Source organism: Corvus kubaryi, unplaced genomic scaffold (genome assembly GCF_017639235.1).
Source record: "Corvus kubaryi isolate FWS band 111438036 unplaced genomic scaffold, C.kubaryi_AGA036_p1.0 split3-73, whole genome shotgun sequence".
In the NCBI taxonomy this organism is placed as follows: domain Eukaryota; kingdom Metazoa; phylum Chordata; class Aves; order Passeriformes; family Corvidae; genus Corvus; species Corvus kubaryi.
In genome coordinates, this window is record NW_024582091.1 from 42101201 (window position 1) to 42124311 (window position 23111).

Consider the following 23111-nt stretch of genomic DNA (forward strand, 5'->3'; position numbering starts at 1 on the left):
CTTTACCTAGGACTAGAAAAGTGAAATTATGCTGCTCTAGTGTTGCTAACTCTTGTCTAAAACTATTACACAATCTAATTAATGTTTTATCCAAGTGCGTTAAACTTTCCATTAAGCAAAACAACACCCAAGAACACAGCATGCAGGAGCCTGAATATGCCTCACTGACACTGGTGGCAAAACTCCCACAGACTTCAAGGAGCAGGACCAGGCATAGGTAGCTCTGATTTCCTGCTTTCATCTCTATTTTCATTCCCAAGACAAGGGATTTCTGTTTAGATTTAGTAGTTTTTATGCAGATGGCTGCCACTGCAGTTTTTAATTTGGATGAAATGTTTAACAGTACTAACGATAATATTGTTTCCCATAGTAGGAGCAACCGAAAACTGGAAATAGGCCAAAATTATGACAATCAAGCAGTGGGAGTTGGAACAAGCATAAACTTTTTTGTATGTTAAGTGGAGAAAAATTCATCAATTAATTGGGGTCTGAATTCTCAAAATTACTTGCAAAATAAGAGAAGAAAGGAGAAGCAAGGGAGCTGAACTCTTTATTAAAGACCAATTCCCCTACTGTGAAGCAGTCCTATGTAGTCATCTGACAAAACCTAGGATCAGTAGGACTTTTCTGAGAAAAGCAGCAGCAGCAGTCACAGAAGGTTTTGACACAGCTTCAGAGACATAAAAGGCACGGAATTAATGAAAGAAACAAACACATTTATAGTTTATCCACAAAATTGGCTAACTTGGATAAAATCCACAAATTGGTTTTGCTTTCAAAGGTTTCTGCAAAAATAATGAGGGACAAAGAAAGAGCTATATCCATAGCCTGTGCTGAACTCCTGTCTAGTTTGAACAGCTGCCCTCTCATTAAGAGGTGGAAACAGTACAGCCAGAGGAAAAATTGAATACAGACAAAGTCAAATATAGCTGTGATAAAATTCTGTCTATTAAAGTAGTTAATCATCTACCGAAGTATTAGCTTGATATATACTGCTGTCATCCAGAGATGTCACAGTATTAAAGGTGCTGATAATAATATGCACTTTTGGACTTGGCACTCTGTCTCTCATCACTGGGTACATAAATGCCTAATCAGTGCAGTGTACTTTGGATTTCTGCAGCTCACAGAACATAGTAATGAAAGAGCAACAATCCACTTCAATAATTTTGGGGTTTTTTCCCTTCTCCAGAATGCAGTACAGTTTAAAATATCTTTTTTGAAAAACACCTATTTTTAATGTGACAAAAAAAGCCAGCTTCCTACTTCCTACTTCCAGCTTCTACTTCTTCACTGAATCGTTCTCTCCAGTGATTCTTTCTCTTTCACATGAAAAAGATTAGGAGGGGAGAGGGACAGCTGAAGATCCTTGATGAGGTAGCAGTGTGGTAAATAAGGGTGAAGCAAAGCAAAATGCATAGAACAGGCTGGGGGATGTTGTTTTGTTGGTTTTGGGGTCTTTTTAACTGCTCTATAGAATACTAATCCAAAAGGAAAGCAAAAAATATGTGAACTGAATTACAAGAATATAAATCCATGTAAAAAGGGGAAAAACCTTCTCAAAGAGCAATTTTAAGAACTATTATACTGCCTCAGAAATAAGAAGGCTATGATCTTGTGGAAAGTTCAGAAAAGAGAAATAAGGCTTAGTGAGTTAAGAGTTAAGACTAATATGTTCACTTCTGTAGAAGATAAGGCCGTGATATTTTTGTTAGGTCTTAAATTTTACCTGTGGAATGAATTTCTGTTCAGATGAACATGAAGGTAAATAGAATAAGAAGTACTTAAAAACTAAGGGAAATAGCAGAATGCCTAAGACTGCAACAGACTTATCTATGACTATCCAAAATGAAGAAATAAGAAAATATTTGGGCAACTATTCACAGAAATACTATATAGGAACATTTAAAGAATAGGAACTGCATGAAATCACACTGTGAGCAAGTTACATACAGGAATTCAGCCATAAAATTTCAGTGATTCACCTGGGCAGTCAGGAATTACTATTACTTCCATCAAGTATTTAGAACTTCTAACCTCTAACCTGCTAATGTTTTATATTCTCAAATGTTACCCTAGCATCTTGTAGGATTTCCTAAGAATCATAACCAGGAAAAATCCAAGGAAAGTCTAACAAAGAATCTTGACAGCAATAATCTGGAAGCAGTAGGAAAAAAGTTTTGCTTTATGGATCTTCAGAAATTCAACAGATTTGTCCTCCACAAAATTCAGAAACAGATGTGTGAACCTCAAAGAACTAAAGAACTGGTGACTAAACCCAGGAACACTGAAGACCAATGGGAAGCTGATCCTTTTATGGTTTCAGAAGGGAGGGATGTACAAGCATAGATATATACGCAGAAAACCTAAGACCTAAAGATGCTTCAACCAATTTTTCTCAAACGTTCCTTCTGTAAGAGGTAAATTATGCATGAAAATGTATTCAAGACCTCTATGACAAAAGGCAGAAAATCATGTGTATATGTATTTCTATACATGTGTATGTACATATACAATATGTAGTAAGTGGAATTTTTGTTAGTCATGTATCATGTAACTCACTTAAATTTTTAATTATCCTTGCATTACCCCATCTGGATTTCTAGGTTGGGCAGGATCTTGACTTGTCTTGTTTGTTTTATTTTCTAAGAAAACATTCACAGCATGACACTCCTGATCATTTGGAGAACATTAAAATTCGGTGTAACATGATCAGCATTTATACTAAATTATTCAGAATGATGAAAAAATGCCATTTGACCTTGACACAAAGTGCACTAGAGCCTATGAGAGGGCTGGCTTCTCGTAAGACCAGGCCTCCCTTGAAAAATGACACATTATGAACACATAATTCCATTGCCTCCGAAATGACATATAATGAACAAAAGAAATAGAAATGGGGTTACTTCCCCATAAGAGAGATATATTATGAGAAGTAATTTAGTGGCATATTCACTGTATGTCAAAAAGAGAGGGAAAAGAAAGGGAAGAGAAAGGGAAATTACTAAAATAGTTTCTCCCTCTTCAACCTTTTTTTTTGAGCAGACTAGGGAGAAGAAAAAAATGCAGGGGGCAGCATGGTAGAAAGGTGAGACGAGAAGAAATCAGGTGTACAGCTTGGCTTCTAGACTCATAAAAGATGAGAGAATAAGGATGGAGAAAGCTTTACATTCCTCAGCAGACTTGGATTGTTAGTAAGACCTGAGGCAAGGTCTCCACTTGAAAGGCCTTGCTGGCATAACCATATCATTTAGAAGTGTGAAAAAAAACCATACCCACATCACTACACCCTACTGTAAATGTAGGGCAAGCAGCAAAAGAGCCCATTCAGAGACTGGGCTTACAGTGTACCAGTTAAATGGTTTTGCCAATAAAAGCTGTCTTTCTGCTGTGGCTATGTGGGAAGGAGATATTACCTTTTTACAGATCTTTTCATGGCTCGGCAAATTCTGTTGAAAACTGGAAGCACCACTAATTACTTCCTGATGGTAAGTTGGGAATACTGGGCTATCTCTGATATTTAAAAGCCCAACTTTTACTGCCATTATCATGGCAGTTCTCAAGAGTAAGCAGTTAAAACTCTTCTCACAGGACTTTTGCCCACACTGTAAACAGATATATCCAATACCCACTTATTGCCCTATCCTCCCAAGAGTTATTGTGTTTTGGTTTCCTCTCCTTACTTTGGTCCTAAGATTCCCTCCCTCCCCAGACATCCCTCAGAAATCAGCCTGCTGCTTTCAAAGAAGCCCATGGAGGCCAGATTTTCAGGGGGGGTGACCCATCTAACTTTCGTTGGCTGCCTTTGAGGTCGTTCCAACTCCAGTGCCTCCAAGCCCAGCAGAAGTCAGGAAATGAGAGCATATGGTAAATAGTTTAACTCACACTGGTTTAGCTTTCAATTCTAGCATGATTTTTCAGTGTTTTCCATCTAGTAAGATGTCTATTAACTCAAAAGACTCTGGTTCAAGAGAAAAAATGCAGTGAGAGTGGACAGATACCAAAGTACCAAAACTTGCTGCTAAAGAAAGCTGGGTGTGTTGTACAACTTAAATATCCTGTATCTATTCAGTTTGTGACAGATGAAGTCTGAGCTCTGAAAAAATGATCTGTTAAGGTTTAAAGCTCACCAGGTTTAAACCAAACCAAACATGATAACCAGTATTAGGTTTCTAAGCACATTCAGAACACTGATCTTGCCAGCAGTCATGTATTTACAGACTTGCAGCATACGCCAAATAATAGGCAATGAATCCATTCATAGACAATGAAGCCTGTTGCAAAGCCACTTGCAATAGCAGCTGTTGCCTCTATTGAGAAAATGTCATTCAAAATATTACCTTTTAATACTTCTTTTTTGTCTTGCTCCCTCTCTTACGGAGACAGGGTGGATGCTGTGAAAGAAACAGACATTAATTAGGGTGGATTAATTCTCCAAAGGAATACAGCATAAATATCTTCCTCCTTAATTTACCTGATATTGACCACATACACGGTGTAATTCCAGTTCTGGAAAGTACGGTTCAGCTGAAAAACAGGAAGACATTGATCACATGAATGGTGAGATGTTAATGGGGCTCTTTGTTGCTTAAGGCAGTGTCAAAATTTCACCCTTCTGCCCCTTGAGAAATCCCTTTCAGTTTTGCAAAGCAAAGAGAACACTCACTTTTCAGTGAGGTGATTGTTGTACAACAGGTAGTGAGAGATGTGGCTTTTTGTGGACAGGAAATCTGTATAAGGCCATGACACAGTGAATAGGTGAGTGCACAGGATGCTGACCTTTTCCTTTTCTCCTTCTCTTCCACATCTTAAATTCTCAGATACACTTTGATTAGAATAGATTTACTGAAAAAGTTACTGGCTAAATTTTCACCTGAAAGTCTTCAAACTTACAATGATCTTCTTTTCAGACCTTTGTACTCTTTATTCCGAGTGTTCAACAGCTGCTCAGTTTTCCCCTGAGAGACACCTTTGCATACTCTGCTGGGGCCAAGTGACTCCTTTCTAGATTTTTTTGGCTCAGGCACTTATGTAGTTTGCCTGTTTACTGCTGCTAAGGGAACAACCTTGGCAGGTGTGGATGACTGCAATTCTAGTTTGTAGTTTACTATATATATATATTCTAGTTTATAGATTCCTTAGCTTCTGATAGCTGAAATCTCCAGGTTTACTAAAAGAAAAATATAGTTGCCATGTTTCATGATATCATATTTTCGCATAAGTAGTTGGTATCTAGGTTTTACAAATTGTGTCAGTGTGACTATGTGAACTGTCAAGAATGAGAGAGAATATCTTTATTCAGAAAGAAAGAACTTTCAGAGGCAAGAACCTCAAGAATCCATCACCCAGAGAGGAGCTTATGTCTGATAAAATGGACTGAAAAACCAGGGACTACTAGAAAGCTCAGCAAGTGACCTATGGCAGAAACCTTCTGAAGCAGAGAACATCAGGATGAATTGGAAAAGTTTATTGCCTCACACAAATCAACACTGCCTGGTGTTTCTAGGATTTCTGCCACAATATAACTTCAAAACTTTTAGCACTTGGGGAGACAATTTTTGTCCTATATCGTGATGTTGGAACTCAGATATGTACCTCTTTTGGTGGACAATTTTGATTTCTCCATACTTTCCAAAATCTCACCTACTATCTACATTTCTTAAGAAGCTAGCCAGTATGGTGCAGACATTTCAAAATTTTATCCATAGTGCTGAAGAGCCCCAGCCAGACCTGAATTCATTACTGCACAAATCAATAAAAGAAAGATATTTAGAGAACACATGTGAAGAGGTTTTTTTGGTAGTCTCTTTTTTATTTTTTTTTCCCAACTGATAACAGCGATGGGCCAGATTCATATGTGTAATCACACAGGAAAGAAAACTTAACTTACCCATTCTGCAACAACATCATGTACTTTCGACACCGAGTTGGAGTTGGAACTAGAGACAATTATAGATATCCTGTAGAATAGCCCACCTGTCCATTAAAAACAACATTATAGTGTTAGAAACTGAGCAAATGTACCTTTTTAATAATGAGACTTTAGCTTCATGATTAATATAAAAATTGTGCTGAACCCCAGATACAAGGCCACCTCACGCTCTTGTTGGCATTTAAAGGCTGAAATGAATAAGCCCTACAAGTTTGGGCCCATTCTCACCAGCCCTGTTGATTTTGACAAGAATTCCCTCCCCCTCCGTATTTTCAGAGACACTTGAAATGTAACATGGAAACTCATGGACAACATACATAAAAATAGTATTTTGCATACGCCTCTAACATGGTGTGTAAAATCAAGATAATAAAAGTATCACAAATCTAAAAAATTATTATAATTAATGAAGTCTGAAACACAGATAAATTCTGCTCCTAGGCATATTGTTATAATTTGTTATAACAATATTGTCATAATTATTGTTATAATTTCGTTATATGTTTCAGAATTGAACCACTGCAGATTAGAGTTTAAATATTGTGAGAGCAGATAAAACTCATCAATTAAAAGTAGCCAGGTAAGTGAGGACAGAATTAGGTGTGAGAAGGGATCTAGAGCTCTTGTTTCCGAAGTACACTCTTGCTCTCAGGCCTGGCAATAGCCAGAAAGTAGAAGAACCCACATTAGCTTTACAAAACTGGCAGCTGAACAAACCATCTTTCAGTAACAAAATGTGTAACACTTGGCTTGGTGCAATTTTATATTCAGAAAACTGTTTTGAAATGGCACTGGCTAAATATAAGTTTTCTTTAAACTCATGACTAGGTAGGCAGCATTACAAGATTTCACATCTAATAAATAACATCAAATCATTTCAGAGTTATGCTCTGTGTTAAAAGTCTGTACTTTTCACAAGCCAGTTTTTTTTTTTATTAAGTTACTAAACATTCTGTAAGCTCCAGTTGGATAAAATTTCCCAGGATGTGGGGGAGGTTTAAGAACTTCTGGACCAATTCACTGGCATGTACGCACATGCGTGCCACTGCTTGGTTTTGGGCTGTTACCAAGGTTGTGGGTCTTGATCACAGATACATCATATAATTTGCATTTATATAATCTTATGTAAATCTTACAGAGACACTACATAGGACAGAGCAGGACATGACAATAATTATACAGAAATCCCTTTCTGTCTCTGAATGGAAAGGAACTGCTCTATCTTTCTGACTCTAAATAAAAGACCTTTTATTCTAAATGGAGCAAATGTCATGATTTTACAACTTCATAGATAATTATTGCACAACAGCTAGAAATAAAGGCATCTGGAAAAAAATTTGAAGTCAGTATTTTCCAATCTAAATGTGCATACATTGCTTACTGTTCATGAAGTGGTTGGAGTATTGTTCTTTCTTTACAATATGGAATTAATTACATGAACATTGAGATTGGTATGAAAATTCCCCTATGATTAAACACTAAAGAAGATGGTTTACTGGTTACCTTCTTTGGTAAGCTGTGATTACGTTTTTGACATGAGCAGAATGAACTTTGTTTTAATTTGTTGTCTTTTTTTCCTCTCTTAACTCAGGAAGCACACAAAATTGGTGCATAGTTTAATCTGAAAATGTACTTTAGTTTATTATTACTGTGATAGTTTGAAATAAAAAAAAATTACTAAAAAAATTAATTCTTTAGAAGTAGAAATTTGGACTTTGGGCAAGTTGAAAACACTTGCAAGACCTGGATGTCCTTTATATGTATATATCTCATATAAACACATAACCAATTTTAAATCTATAATGTACCTTTTACATGTGCCATACAGATACACACATACAGAAAGTGTGCATTATATATAGTCTTACAAATGCATATGTAATTATATATCTAATTATAACCTTATTTAGATAATTATATATAGTGACAAAATCACCTTAAAATAGGAATATGCAAAGTATTTTAAAAATCATACACAGTAACTACAAACTAGACTACAAACAGCTTCAAGATCTCCACCAGATGGTGACCCGAAGCATGTTTTAATGAGGCAAAAAAAAGAACAAGAACTAATCTACATTTTAAAATACTCTCAGGAGACTGCAGTGGCAGATAGTAAAAAACTAAAATTTACTTATCCCTGTTACAATTAAACAGTTGAAATCCCACCTCAAAATGCTGAATAAAAGAAAGGAAAAAAGTATAACATTGGTGAAAATCAGCCAAAGACAATTTGAAAAAAAAAGAGGAAAAAGTAGACTGGAAAACAAATCTCCCTACACCCACCACCAGCTACAAAAATATAATGATAGATGAAATATAAGTGTTTTTTAAAATTCTGTTACAAAAATTATCCAAACATTTAGTTTTGAAAAATCTTTTCTTTTTGAAAGTGAAATCCTCAAAAATATGTCAGTGAAGAACATTCATACACTCCCAAACAATAAAAGGGCATTAAATGATATAAAATACATGGCAACCAGTATATTATCCTCACAGTCTCCTGAGAGCTGTCTTAGAGAAGTAAACAAAGATTAGAAATCACACATAAATGACATTTACTATCACTAAGATGTTACAAATTCCCTTCTAGTGTAATTATATTATCATTCCAAAACATCTTCATATGCTAAATGGTCCTATATCTAAAGGACGAAAGACAGCTACTTCTACACTCAGTCTACAAACTGAGTATCTAATAGATAAGATGATCTGGGGTTTTTTTCTACATCTAACTTAACAGGCTTGACGTACTGTAGTGGACCTCAGGTCGACACAGACAGCCCAGCTCAGTGAAGGAATCACATAAACAAGGCAAAAGGACTGCAGCAGAGCTAATGAGTTGATTCAGTGGTGGGTAAGAGGTGCTGTTTTGGTTTGTCCCAGATGGTAAATTGGCCAAGGAATAAACATCAGCTGAAACTGATGACTCATGGTACCTCACAGAAGAAACTGGTGTTTGGGTCTGCATGAGAGAGTGATGGATGGCTGCTGCAGCTGCTGTCAGAGTGCCTGTCAAGATGGTCTCTTTGTGCTGAATAGAGAGTCTGCTATATGAAAATGGCAAAGGTACCACATCATTCATTATTGCAGTTCTCAATGACTGCAAAACAGGAGAGAGATTTGCAAAATGTCCATAATCAGCATTTTCAAAATCCAAGGCATTAGCAGTAATGATAGACATTGCTTCTCTGTTCCTGCTAAAGGATCCATATACCTCCACTTCTGAGTTCCATTCAGAAAGCCTCGGTATGTTTGCTGATGTCAGAACAGTGAAATCACTTATGTCTTTATTATTGTCAATGATTTCTTGTTCTACTGCCCAGAGAGAGTATTTTGGAATGTCCACTTGATTTTCAATGGAGTTTTGTCCTAAAACAGTAAGAGAACTTCTTGGTGTTTCTGTCGTTGGCAAGTTTAACTCTTCTACATCCCACTGAGGGAGCAGGCTTGGAGAAATTGTATCAAGATGGTTCTGAAAACTTTGTGGGAGTGGAGGTGTGGAATATCTGCTAGGAGGTACGCTGACTCTGAATTTTGAGTCTGAATGAAGAAGCTGCCTTAATTCCAAAGACATTGGAAGAAAGTCAGAACTCATTGAAGTGATGTATTTTAAAAAAGCACCTGCATCTTTCTGAACTTTACTTCTTGGTTTATCAACGGTATTTCTTACAGCATCATCCTCCAGAAGACCTTGAGACTGTGGTGTTCCGTGTGTTCTTGTACTGCTTATCAAACTCTTAACTACCCAAGTAACCTGAGTCCCAGGTGTACTGATCAAGAAAGGAGCTCGACTACCCCTTGAACAAGAAGGCTGGGTTCCTGAATGTGTTGGAAAGACAGACACAGGCTGATGCTTACTGTTTAGGAAGGTCATGTCAGTTTGATCACTTACTGTGTCAGTTCGAATTTGCATGTGCAAACTATCTGTGGAGTTTTCGAGATCAAAAGGACTTACCTGTACCCATACAGAAGATTGAGTGAAAGGTGCTTCCAGGGAAGGGAAAGGAAAATCAAAATAAAATTCACTGTTGGAAACCACAGTTAGGTTTGCAAAGTTCATTGTTGACTGCAATTGTGATATTGACCTGTCATTACCTTCTGAAATTCTCTTTGAAAGACCTGGAATAAATGAACTAAAGATTTGTGTTTCCAAAGTTAATACATGACTAGAAAAATTAATTTCTTCAGCTCTGTTACCTAATGATCTAATGGCAGATGTTTGTTCAGAGATACTGTCAGACTTAGCATACAAACTAATGGACAGCAATCTCTCTGTTGGGGAAGAAAACAGTTTATTAAATGAGAGCCAGAAATTTTCTGATGGCTCCCTAGAAAACATTTGAGATGCTTCTTTCAAATGATGGGAAACAATCCAGAAACTTGCTCTTAAAGAGGGGGAAATATCTACATATTTTGTTGGAAAATCCAAGTAATCTGAGTCCCAGGAGTCACCAACTGGATTCATGTTTTCTGGCTCTAATATGGAAAAAGCTGACTCTTCATTACTGTCATGAAACGCATCTAAATTGTTCTCCAGTGCTCCATTTCTGAGGGTCTCATTTGGCTTTTGAAAGTATAATGAATGCCGTAAATAACGAGACCAGTAATTACTACTAGATAGAAATATGCTGTCACTTTTCAAATATGTGTCAGTCAACAGCTGTTGATAAACAGGCAGGGCTGTTACAACACGCTTAAATGCTGAGCTTGTCCAGCCTGGTTCTACCAGAAATGCTGAAAATGTTAATAGTTCTCTATTGTGTCCTTGGACAGAATTTGTCAGTTGGATGTCAGGCATAAATTTTGTGTATGTTTTTTTCATGTTTTGGAAAAAACTTGTTGGTTTTGCATGTAGAATCTCCACAGAGGTTAAATTTGTAATGCCTCCTGAGTGATGTTCCTTAATGTGCATAGATTTTCTAAACTGAAATGCACTGTTTGTTGTTAGTGTAGAAAAAGTTTTCCTATCAGCATTACCTTCTATCATTTCCAGGTAAAAACTTTCAGGTGCCAAGTCTAGCAAATCTAACCTACTTTTTTGGAATGGTGGTTTCTCATCTGTAGATGATACAGACAAGCTAGAAAGAGAATGATGTCTGTCTTCTTGAATGTCAGAGGTGATATGATGATGAAACACTGTCTCATTCCACCAGTTCACAGGCTCCAAGACATTGCTTGTATGCATGAAATTGTTTGTGTCGCTGTTGGAAGATGAAATCCATGGAGTTTCTTTTTTGTGTTCGTAAGCAGTGCTGCTGCTGCTGCTCACAGGAGAGCGGAATGCTGGCTCAGAGTCAGAATGACCAAGCCTACTTGCCAAAGCCCATGCTAGCTCTGCATTAGGATTTCTGCTGTGAAGAAGAGGAACTGCTGCCTTCACAGGAGGCTCTGTAACTGCATCTGCTGCATCAGAAGTACCACGGAATGGACTTCTAGAATAATTCAAAATATTTTCATTTGGCAACTGATTCATTACAGTATTATCTAGGTTGATGCTTTCCATAAAAGCAGACAAGATTACGTTGCCAGTCTCCTCAGAAGAAGCTGATGTGGACAAGGCTGGAAGGAACAAGCTGTATGGATATTTTCTCTCTGGGTTATCATCTGCTGAATTTTTACTGAACCGCTGAGGCCTTTGCTTCACTGGCCAAATAATTGGGGTTGAGATAATTCCTATTGTTTTGATCCCTTCTATCTTAGATTCTTGCTGCCACTGTGGTCGTGAATGGGAAAATTCAGGTGAATTTCTCTTCATTCTGAAGATAACTGTAGCAGGAAGTCTGAATTCCTGCAGGTCTGTGTGTAACAAGCCACATAGTTAATGGATTAAAGAAAATATATGTAACTTAACTCTCTGTTCTTGGCTGTCTGTTCTCAGTCTAAAAATCAACTTACCAAGAGTGGAAAATAATGCCTGTTAGCTGAGTGAAAGTTTAATTTCCTTCTACCGTAAGTGAATTTAGCTTATTTTCATAGTCTTTCTACTTTTTCTTGAGAGTTTCAAAGCTAGAGAAAGGGCTTAATTGTCCAATTTTTATTCATACTAATATTTATAAGATTTAGTTCATTCTGTTAAAAAAATCAGAGTGCTCATGGTGAACATAGATTGAGTGGCTCCACAAAAAGGAAGCAGACACTATTTGGAAGAAATCATCACTATTTTCTTCTTATTTCTACAGCTTATTAAAACCAAACAGTCTGGATTCAGATAAATTCTTTCACATTGTGTACTGTACTGTCTGATTGCCAGTGTACAATAAATTATCTGCCAAGAGAAAAAATACTCCAAGAGTTTTAAATCCTACAGTAACAACTAATGGACTGGGGGAAAAAAACACCCAACCAAAAAAAAACCAACCTAAAAACCAAACCACAAACTCCACCCAGATTCTAATTTATTTCATGTGGAGTACACTGAAAAAATAAATCTGTAAAAAAAATATATATTTAAGCCTGTGATGAAAATTGCTGAAATCTATCTCTGTGTTTAACAACCAACTATAACAAACTAATAAATATTTTAGCAGCACTTCACAAAATGATGGTCAGTCTTTAGGAGACAGTGATATCACAGAATTTGAGAAAACCTCAAAAGAAATCCTGGCTTTATTCCTGTGCTAATAATGCGTTCATTTACTACCTTATTTTTTCCCTTAATCTTTCTAAATGAAAAGTAAACAATATCTGATACTGTCAACATTTTCCCTAGTAAAGTCTGATCCAGCTCTTCTTTAAGTCAGTGGAAAGATTTCTGTTGACTCAGTGGAAGTGGCTTTGCTCCATAGGAATGGTTCCACTTGGCTCCTGTGCCTGAGGAATGGCGAGGAACTAGTGAGGAACAGACAATCCAAGCATACTACCACCCTGGCTGCACAGGCAGGAGCTACACAACATCTGACAACCTGCAGCCTTGAAACACTTCAATAGCACGGTTCTTTTTGGACCCTTTTCAAAAATCCCTCTTCCTTCCCTTGTTCTTTGCATTGTTAAATGCAATGGGTGACACAAAGCCAGGTAAACACGATACAAATAAACACAGTTTGGTTCTGTTCCCATTTGCACCATTCTGACATTGTCCAGAGATTTAGTCCTGATTTATTCAGTGTAAATGAGATCAGAATCGAGACATGACCCTTGACATTATGATGATAGGAAAAACACACCTTAAAATACAACAAATTTGCTTTAGACACATTACAAGGAAAAATGTAACACAGGATTTCTTACCATTGTTTGGCTTATCGTTTCTATTAGTATCAGGCATGTTAGTGGTGACAGTGGGTGGTGTAGGAGTAGTAGCATTTACAGTAGCTGGTAATAAAGATGAGAAAGAGGTGAACTTGAATGAAATATGAATGTTAATAAGGTAAGACAAAATGGGAACAATGCATGACAATGTAAAATGAAACCATCTACACACAATGCCGTAAATGTTAAAAAACCACATTATTTTTTCTGTACAAAGTGATGAATAGATACGAACTGAGGCCCCAGTCCTGCAATCCTCACTTGCACTGACTTCAGTGGGAATTTTGCCAGTGTAAATTTTGCAGGATCAGTCCTGCACTTCTTTCATAAACTCAAAATTCTCTTATGAGAACCTTAGTTGTGCAAAGACCAGAAAATGTGTAAGTCCTAAGATGCACACACCTAGAATGCTGCTTGTGAAAAGAGTCTTTGTCCTTCCTCAAAGACTGAATATGACAAACAAATGAGTAACTAGAACACCCACATAAGGATCCACTTAACTCCACTGAACTCCAAACAGTGAAGAGAATTGAAATCAGACTTGGAACAGGTGAAGTAGAATACCTATTTTGAAAGATTTATGTAGGAACTCAGCTGTACTGTTCCCATTGACACCAACAGGAGTCACTCCACAAAATCGTGGAGAAACAGATGAACACTTTTCAAAATTAGGAGGAGCCAAAACTGCAAATTTCCCCCATGATGGACTGGGAGAGTATATGTGCTAGAGGAATTCAAAGATCATGCCACTAAATTTCCAAATAATGGTTTGGAAAATAATTTAGTTTTGTTCAATAACTCCCAGGGAATGCAAATCCACTCACATAGATTTTTTTCCTGAAAACCCTTATTTAAAATCTGAAGGTTGGTAAAATCTCCCAGTGTTACATGGCTTTGGAAGATTTTGACCAAGAATCAACCTAGGAAGGTTAAGCAGTTATATTTTGGGCAAGAAATTTTAATGTTTTGCTAGGTTGATTTATCTAACCTTTTGAGCACAAAACACAAACTTCTCACAGCATAAGGAGCAGGTTCATGCTCAGGTTTCAGCGAGACAAGAAAATTAGGGAAAGAGAAGGAAGAGTTGGACAATGGAGCAAACAGATTCTAATTGGAAAAGTGAGCATATAAAGTGACACCCTGTAGTATAAAAAAGCTCTTCTATGAAACTACAGCGCTATATTGTCTGAGGAGTAATTTACAAGACTTCTTACAGACTGTGTCTTCCAGCCAATGCTGTTAAAGGAGGCATCTAATGAATGAAAATTTCTACTAAGCATAATGGAGAAATCAGTTCTTTCATCAGACACAGCTGACATAACCTGGCATCCACAAACTTTTTACTGTTGTTATTGCACAACACCAAACAAACAAAGGAGTCCAAACTGGCCTCTCAGTTTAGACAAAGTCTGTGGTATTGATAGAAATAGATAGACATCTTATTACAATTTTCATTATTATGACAATAATGATGATGGTGCTGAGTGGGATAAACCTTATCTGGCATCTTATTCAAAAGTGACTAACTGAACACAAGGGACATTTCACCAAACACTTTTTAGAGAAAGAAAGAGTATTACCTTCATGAAAATACTCATAATCTTTATTGAAGATGAGATGGTCTAAGATTTTAAGAAGGCAAGTTGGAAAGGCAGCTTCTTTTATTAGAGGCAATATCTACTACTAGACAAGTCAATAAAGCTGGGACAAAGGATGAGGCTTTTAGAAAAGCAGGCTTGTTTAGCTGAAAGTGTGTCCATTTCTGCAACCATATTGGCTGACATTATGAAAGATATTCTCTTCCTTTCATACCATGCCATTTTAATGGAGGAAAACACTCAGAGATCTTCCAAAAGAATGGATGAAGGTATTTACACGGTGGTACCCTTTACATATAAAAATACTAATATTGAATAATTGTGGATGCCTCATTTACCCAAACTACTTGAGTAGTAGTATTTAGATCATACTATGCTTTGGGAATATGATGCCTGAAAATTACTGTTTAGAGTTTGATTATGGACATTAATGGCATTTCACTTTCCCTGTGGAGACCAGTACAATATGCTCCAAGAACCTGAACCAAATTTACCTCAGGAAAATCTGGGAAAAGTACACTGAAAACTTACATAGATCTCTTACTGGCTGGCCAGAGTGCATTTTCCCTTTTATTTTTAAGCTAAATCCAATTTACTTACAAATATTGGTTTTGAAAGAGTTCTGAGACTTCTTGTTCTCCTCTTAAATTTTATTCTCTCCTGTCTCTTTCTTCCACCATTCAGCTGTAAAGGGGTTACAAAGCTAGATATTTTTGGTGCAGTTGCTGCTGTAATTAAAGTTTAACATAGCATACCAACACATTATAAGGCCTGTGTTCATGAATGTGTTGTGGAAATGGGTTGATGTTGCTCATGTCAAGCAATTCTTATGGAACTTCAGCATCTGAGCAGAACTGTACAAATTAACCATCCTTGCATGTCCACTGATTCATGTGACATGGAAATCTGTAGGGCTCACCCGTTCCTTGCATTCAACTGAGCTGACCTTTAAAGATTCCTAATGAATTTTTATCTGTGATGATTTTTAGACTATTAAATCATCACCAAGTGTTGTAGCATGTGTTTTTCTCTATCAGCTGCTGAATTTTGCAATTTGATGTCAATTATTTTACCTTCTAATCTCAAAGTATCTAGCCTCAAAATAGCTTCTTGAAAAAAACCTTTGAATAAAAGCTAGTTGCTTTATTTACATCTGCTTGTTTTTTTTACAGATTTACCTAGTTCTTATACTGGTTAATATTTTACTGTGAAAATGTGCAGGAGGAAAAGAGGTGGAGAAAGAAATGAAAGCAGTCAGTTAATTCAGTTTTGATATAATGGAGACTATTTGGAAAATGTATTATCAAAGGAGTGATCACCTTTTTTCCACACATATTACATGTACAGGACACCCACATACTTGATGAGACTAAAGAATTCCTTTCCTTGCTATTTTTTATTGCCACTCACCCTTTTAGAAATGACAATAAAAAAGAAATGGAATAAAACCCCGAGGAAAATAAAGATTTCCCAAAGATGAAACCGTGAAAAGGACCTGGATTTCTTACCTTGGCAAAGGCTTCCTAGGTTTGCACAACTGGTTGGTTCAATTGAAGAAGAGGGAATTAGATATGAGCCTTTAAAAGAAGAAAGCAAATAATTTAGAAAGGGTTAGTTATTGGGCCTAAACCTATCATGTCTGAAAACACATTCTATCATGCAGTGACACATTCCTCTTCCTAATTTCTCTCAGTCGCAAAACTGACACTGCCACTTGCCTTTAAAACTCAAAAGTTTTCATTTTCTGTTGCATTTTCAGGGATCCTTGAAAACCCCGCTGACTCGCAAGTTAAGAGTCACTTACATATCCTCCTGTGGTTTTCTTAGCTTTCACTAAATAACAACTTGTGTGTACTCCATGAAATGGGTTTAAGCAAAGGGGTCAGTATGGCCATGGGATTTATATGACCTTCATAACAACACATGCCTTGGAGGAGCAGCTATGCTCTGCTGCTGCAGCACAGGCTACCCACCACACACTTCTGAGTAATCTGCCTGTGACAGACACCAACCAGATAAAAGGTGATTAAACTTGTTCCTCTGCCCAGGGCGAGGGTGTGATTAATATTCTGGTATGCATGATTTATAAATAGATAAAGTTATAAGTCTGTATCTCTACAGCATTATTCATAGCAGCAAGCATTACACTTTGATGATCTGGAGACAAAACCAAGGCACATAAGAATGGCTACAAAAAAGAATTGGTGCAACTGCATAATTATACCTCCTGTATCCCAGAGGTTCAGCTGCAGATACAGCTGCCTTTGCACACTGTGTTGAAAATAATGGGACCATAGAGATCAGTCAAAATGTGAACTTACTATGAATTTTGCCCTTTTGACTTTTGCTTTACCACTTCAGAATCATATTGATTCAATGAAGTTCTCTCATGAGACACACTATCCTTCCATAACATTGAATAGCTACCACCCATTGGCTTGTAAAGACAGCTAAGAAAATATTTCCTGTGATGCAAGAACAAATGAAGCATGGAGCTTTGACACAGAAATTGTATCATGCCACAGATACCACTACATGTATTGCCAACAAAGACAGGGTGGAATTAAAACAAGTCATCCTCAACAATATTAAATTTCAACAATTTTTTTAATGGATTAAGAGACAGAAGCAAATTCACTTTCTTGGTACACTTCCTATGAACTCCAGGAAGGATGTTCTAAGTGAGTGTACTATCTCCTGCATGAGGTGGGGTTTTTAAAATAAATTTGCTAATATTAAACAGTCAATATCAAAACCTACTCTAAGTTTCACCCCTGTTGTGTAACATGGAAAGATGACCTGAGAGTTGGCTGGAAATACTGTGGGTGTTCATATTTTCTTCAATGAGTATTTAAAATGAGTAAATCAAAATAAAATTCGATTTGATTTGGTGAAACTTAAAAAAAAATCAAATCCAGCTTTACAAAACATTTAAGTCAGAAGACATTGCATTGAGTTTGCATGGCAAGGATTTGGCAGTAAAGGGGTTTCAGGGGCAGTTCTGTGAGAAGCCTCTCACAGAAGCTTTCCCTATGCCCAATGGAGCCAATGACAGCTGGCTCCAAGATGGATGCATTGGCCAAGGCCAAGCCTGTAAGCAACAGTGATACTGCCTCTGGGATAACAGATTTAAAAAGGGGGAAAAGTTACTGCACAGCAGAAGTTGTAGCCAAAAGAGGAGTGATAGTGTGAGAGCAAAACCCCACAGACACCAAGGTCAGTGAGGAAGGAGGGCAGGATGTGCTCCAGGCACCAGAGCACAGATTCCCCCCAGCCCATGGTGCAGACCATGGTGAGGCAGCTGTGCCCCTGCAGCCCATGGAGGTCCAGGGTGGAGCAGAGATCCACCTGCAGCCTGTGGAGGACCCCATGCTGGAGCAGGTGGATTCCTGAAGGTGGCTGTTACCCCATGGAAAGCTGACATTGGAGCAGGCTCTTGGAAGGACCTGTTGACCCATGAAGACAGGAGCCCATTCTGAAGCAGATTTGCTGACAGGACCCGTGACCCCATGGACCTGTATTACAGACATGTTGTGTGATACATTGCACTCCAAATGTCTAAAACTCAGACATCCGTATCTGCTAGACTTTCTTTATAGTTAGTGGAGAGGAACAGGCACTCCTACAGCAAAAGAATTTTGACTTCACTGAGACATCTTCTCCAGCATGAGATGCACTGACCTGTGGAATAGCCTTTTTGATTCCACTATTCATAAAGAGCACTGAGGCCAATTAGCTTAGCCTGAAACGCTGCCCAGCTGCCTAAGGCAGACACATCCCACACTGAGCTAAATCTGAGAGTGAAATTAAGGATTCCTTTTGCCTTGGGAATGAAGGACTCATAAAATGCACATTAAAAAAAAAGCAATTGCAGGCATGAACAGATATGCAGCCATGTTACCCTTAAAATGAGTAGATCATATCCTGCTACAGCTGTAGCCAGTGCAGGCTTCAGAATAAGAACCAGAAGCTGATTAAATGCTCCTCAGTTTGCCCGTACTGAACTCTGAACTGGTGAATAGCCATACACTTATATCACTGCCTAGGCTACTTGTTTTACAATGAGTCCGGATACCTAGGCTGTGTATGTATACCTTTAAATGCAATCTGCATAAAGGTATGGCAATAAAAACAGAATTCTGTCCTGTCTTACACAAGCACCACACCACGGCTGTACAGCTGTGAAAACATTAGTCTAAGGAATAAACTAATAAAAGGTAAAACTATGAAAAGATTATCTGAAACAATTTTCCAGTGTTTTATGCTCCATAAATCTACTTGTAAAAGCTTTGTCTGAAAAACCATGAAAATAATACCCCTTGAAAATGTAAGCACTGTTCAGGCAAAGATGTGTTGAGATCACTGCTAAATGCGTGGTTTGTTTTTTTTTAAGTTACAAGGCACTTCCTGGTGAAGCATTATTGGAGCTGTGCAAAAAACTCTTTTTTGCATAAATCCTTTCACTGCTGTTAAATGAAGCCTAATCAGAGTCAGCTCCCCAATGTCAGTGGTTTATTCATGGTTGATAGCCTGACTCATCAACTCTCCTGTTGAAGGCTGGTTTTACAAAGAAGGCTTTTACTTGAGAGGAGGGAGGGAAGACAATTCTAACAATTTCATCTCTGGGATTAGTAACCATCTCTGAAACGGCACTGCACCCAGAATTTTCTTTTAGGAAATACTCTGGCTCAGGAAAGCTTGTATCACAGGGGATGATTTCACTTCAAGGAAAGAATAAGACTGGCTAGTAAGTTAGTTTCCTCATAGTCTTATTTAGAGGCAACAATGTTTGTATGTGGATACATTTTAAATGACTTGTACAGATACTGGGCCTGAAGTAGGAACGCTAATACACCTTTTCTAAAGCAATGTTCTGCTGCAGGAGAACAACTGATCACTCACATCCCAAGGAATAAAGGTGTGGAATGAAAATAATTCTATTGTTTCTATGACCACCGCTGTGATATTATATTTGTGTCATAGGACTGTACAATCTTTAACAGAAGGAAGAACAACACTCCTACTGCGGTCAAAATTAAATGAGACTGCAGCTTTTACAGAGATCTTGGTAGATTGTTTGGTAAAAGCGCTATGGTAGTCATCATGGTGTAACAGTGTAAGAAGACTAAGATTTTCTGGGAACTTATTCTCTATCAGATCAGTTTGCACCGATTAAATAGAAACAACCTTTTTTTTGTCCAGAACATGTTCACCAGTTGCAGTCAAATCAGACTTTTCTTTGCTCTGGTAGAAAGGTGAAGGCACCTAGCTGCTTGTGCTTTTATAGAAGTGTTGCTTAATTTTTTTTAGCAGAGGCATGATGAGATCTTTCTCAGTAGTTCCAGCTGCCAGTGAGTATCCCACACTTTGATATGAGTACCATAAAGCAAGCAAGGCAGCTTTTTTAGCCACCTTAATCCCTCAAGAACTATTAGGTACAGAAACTAGCATGCCTCAGTGGTGCCAGCTTCTCCTCTAAAGTTAAATCTAAAGGATTCTCAGAATGCTGACAAATGCTCTGTCACATGTACAAAAAAATACTCCAGGACATTTACGTGAACCAAGTGTCTGAGCCATGAAATGAGAATAGGTTGGTAAATGTATTGAAATTTATCTTCTGGAGTAATCTGGAGGAAAAAAGATCTTCAGTAATTACCAGTTAAAAGAAGGACTGATAATACATCATCATAAAGAAAAAATCTGATGATTTTGATCCTAAACTCTTCCTTTGTGTCCGCTTCCTCTAATTTAGTGTTTTCTTCTAGTTTCCTGTCTCCTATGCACTGTTTTTGTCACTGCTTTTGCTGGCTCTGCATACACAGCACGAGGCTAGCAAGGGCTCCTCTGGCTAATCAAAGGACCAAAGGGCAGGTACAAAAACATTTAGTAATTAATTAGCTAATACACTTTTTTTTTCTCTAGAGACCACAGTAATCTTATTTGAGGCCAGCAGGTAGTTGCCATTATCCCCCTTTCGTATGAACCAATAAGGAGCGTTTTGGAAAAACTTTGATCTGCAGATCATTTCCAGCAGCAACTCAATACACTTAGGGGACTTGTTCTTTTCATTTAAGGAAACCCTTTCAAAGGCTCTGTGTATGGTGAGTGTAGAGCTAAAGTATAGCAAAGGTAAGACCTATTTTTCTTTCACGGGAATGCTCTCATTTTTTTCCATCTTGGTATGTGATATGTTCAGCACAATACAGAAGTGGGGGGGGAAAACAAGCAAAAAAGTTTTGGCAAGGCATACTCACCACAACTCAAATTGTTTTCTGCTTTCAGTGCTGAAGTTGGAATACTCCAGAATTCATTTTCCCAGTCTACAATGTTTCCTTTCACATCGCAGCTGAGGTTGGCCAGTGTTTGCGCATTCATGGTGAAATTCCAGAGGCGGAAGTTGTAAATGTCCCCATTTAGAGAACTCACTTCATTGCTGTTAGAGCCCAGCACCAGCCTCCCATCTCCAGGGATAACTTTGTCAAAGATCTCCGGACAGTTCACTACATGATAGATGTTTTTGGCATATATACCTATAGTGCCCGAGAAGCTATCCCATACAACACACAGCTGCTGAAAGGTTCCTGTGAAAAACTCTGCATTTCGGGGCAATGCATTCTTAAGGATGCACTGTGTGCCTGAGATGGACAGAAAATGGCCTTTTGTGGTCTTCCCGAAGCTCAGGAGTTCTGTCAACAATGCATCAGTGTAGGAGAAAACCTTCCAGTCATCATTGTCATCGCTGTTGCCCTTGGTTGCTTCAAAGCACAGTGTGAACTGTCTAAGCTCTGGCACTGAGATGGTCTCTGCCACAGACACAGCATCGATGTCGGGAACCTGGGGAATGATGACTTTCTGATTCCTCAGAGACACAGCAACTAGAACCAAGAGCAGATAAGTAAATCAACAACAACAAAAAATTAATCATATAGGAATAAAGGCAGATTGGCAGCAGGGGTTAAAGTAATGTTCATTAAAACAAACATTTATCAGGTCATTTTTATCACTGTAATATACCAACAGCACACACCAGGGGGAATTTGACTTAGGAGTTCACTCAGCTGAAAATATGCAGCGATCCTTTCAATGGCACAGAGAATGCTGTGTGATACCCAGTTAACAACCAGCCCATAAGTTGCATTAAGAGCAATATAGTATGTATTACCTACTGACTTCCAACTCTGTTTCAGCTCACTTTATAAAAATTACTTCTCATTCATCTAGTAAGGATGCATTATGCAACGGAATAAACCAGTTATTTGAAAAACACAGTATGACTTGCTTTTAAAATGTATTATTTTAATTACTTGTCTGCATGACTGCAATACACCAGTGAAGTTCAGGCCTTCCTTCTTTTGAATATCACAATAGAAGAAAGACCCCATTACATTCCTTGGCAAACTGAAGCCTTTTGTTGCTGAATTCAGCTAATGGGTGTTTCTGCGCAGCATTAGGCATCTTCTCATTTTGTCCCCAGAAGCTTTCTGGTCAAATACTGCAATTGTGTGTTTATGAATATTTATATCCAAGCTGTTCCCTATTTGCTAACAGTTGGGTCAGCAGTTTTGGATTTTGCACAAGTATCCAGAAATTTCTACCCCTAGTACTATTTATGTATTGCTGTAAGGGTATTTAGGCAGAATTGCTCTAATCGTTATTAAGCATTCTCACTTGCATGGGCAAAATGGCAGCCACCAAATGAAAAAAAGGTATCACACGACAAATACTTTTTCTCCATGGGTACATTTATGACAATTCTGTTCACTCTATTTTGGAGAACATTATTTTTCAAAATAAAATGTTAATACGCTCAGTTTTATTGGCACATTTACAGCAGCACAATTGTTCCAGCAAATTTGTCCACAGAAAAGTTTCTGGCTACCAGACATGCAAAGGTGTCTGGTACAGGTTGCAACAGACCTCGCTTTTACTTCTGGCTCCACAGTTCTGCATCAGACTGTATCTTCTGCAAATGTCTGCTACCTCTTACATGTTTTCACAGTGTGTATACTGGAAGTTAAACTGTTTCTTGCAGAACCTGAAGAATAACTGCCACAGTAGTTAATTCCCAGCCTCCTCTGGGTTTTTTCAGTGATGTCACAACACTTACACTAATTAATACACATATTCTCTCCTCAGAATGAAAGAAAACCCTTTCAAATATGAGAGGGTGAGACATGAGGGAAGGGTAACCGTCACGCCATACCCAGGAAAAGACACAGATATATGGGGTATAAGGATTCTATGTTGTCTGTGGTACTGCAAGTTCCCTTTGCCAGCTGCTTGCAAAGACTCTGAGTTCCAAATGACCATATTTGGATATACACAAGAAC

The 23111-nt window shown here is 37.9% G+C and overlaps 2 protein-coding genes across 7 annotated transcripts in view; both read right to left on the bottom strand.

Moving 5' to 3' along the window:
• ADGRG6 (adhesion G protein-coupled receptor G6) overlaps nt 1-23111 on the bottom strand; it is a 111096-nt gene that overhangs the window by 41152 nt on the left and 46833 nt on the right. For 5 of the 6 annotated variants that reach the window (XM_042016493.1, XM_042016494.1, XM_042016497.1 and 2 more), the window contains 6 exons: nt 21036-21656; nt 16290-16358; nt 13163-13246; nt 5891-5976; nt 4475-4527; nt 4341-4394 (listed from right to left, as the gene is read on the bottom strand). In XM_042016493.1, the coding sequence (XP_041872427.1) occupies nt 4341-4394; nt 4475-4527; nt 5891-5976; nt 13163-13246; nt 16290-16358; nt 21036-21656 (967 nt within the window). The remainder of the gene's footprint in view (nt 1-4340; nt 4395-4474; nt 4528-5890; nt 5977-13162; nt 13247-16289; nt 16359-21035; nt 21657-23111) is intronic. The other variant, XM_042016496.1, reaches the window with a different exon arrangement.
• LOC121658932 lies at nt 5985-13152 on the bottom strand. The gene has a single exon (XM_042016499.1). The coding sequence runs from the start codon at nt 11688-11690 to the stop codon at nt 8664-8666; it is 3027 nt and encodes a 1008-aa protein (XP_041872433.1). The 5' UTR covers nt 11691-13152; the 3' UTR covers nt 5985-8663.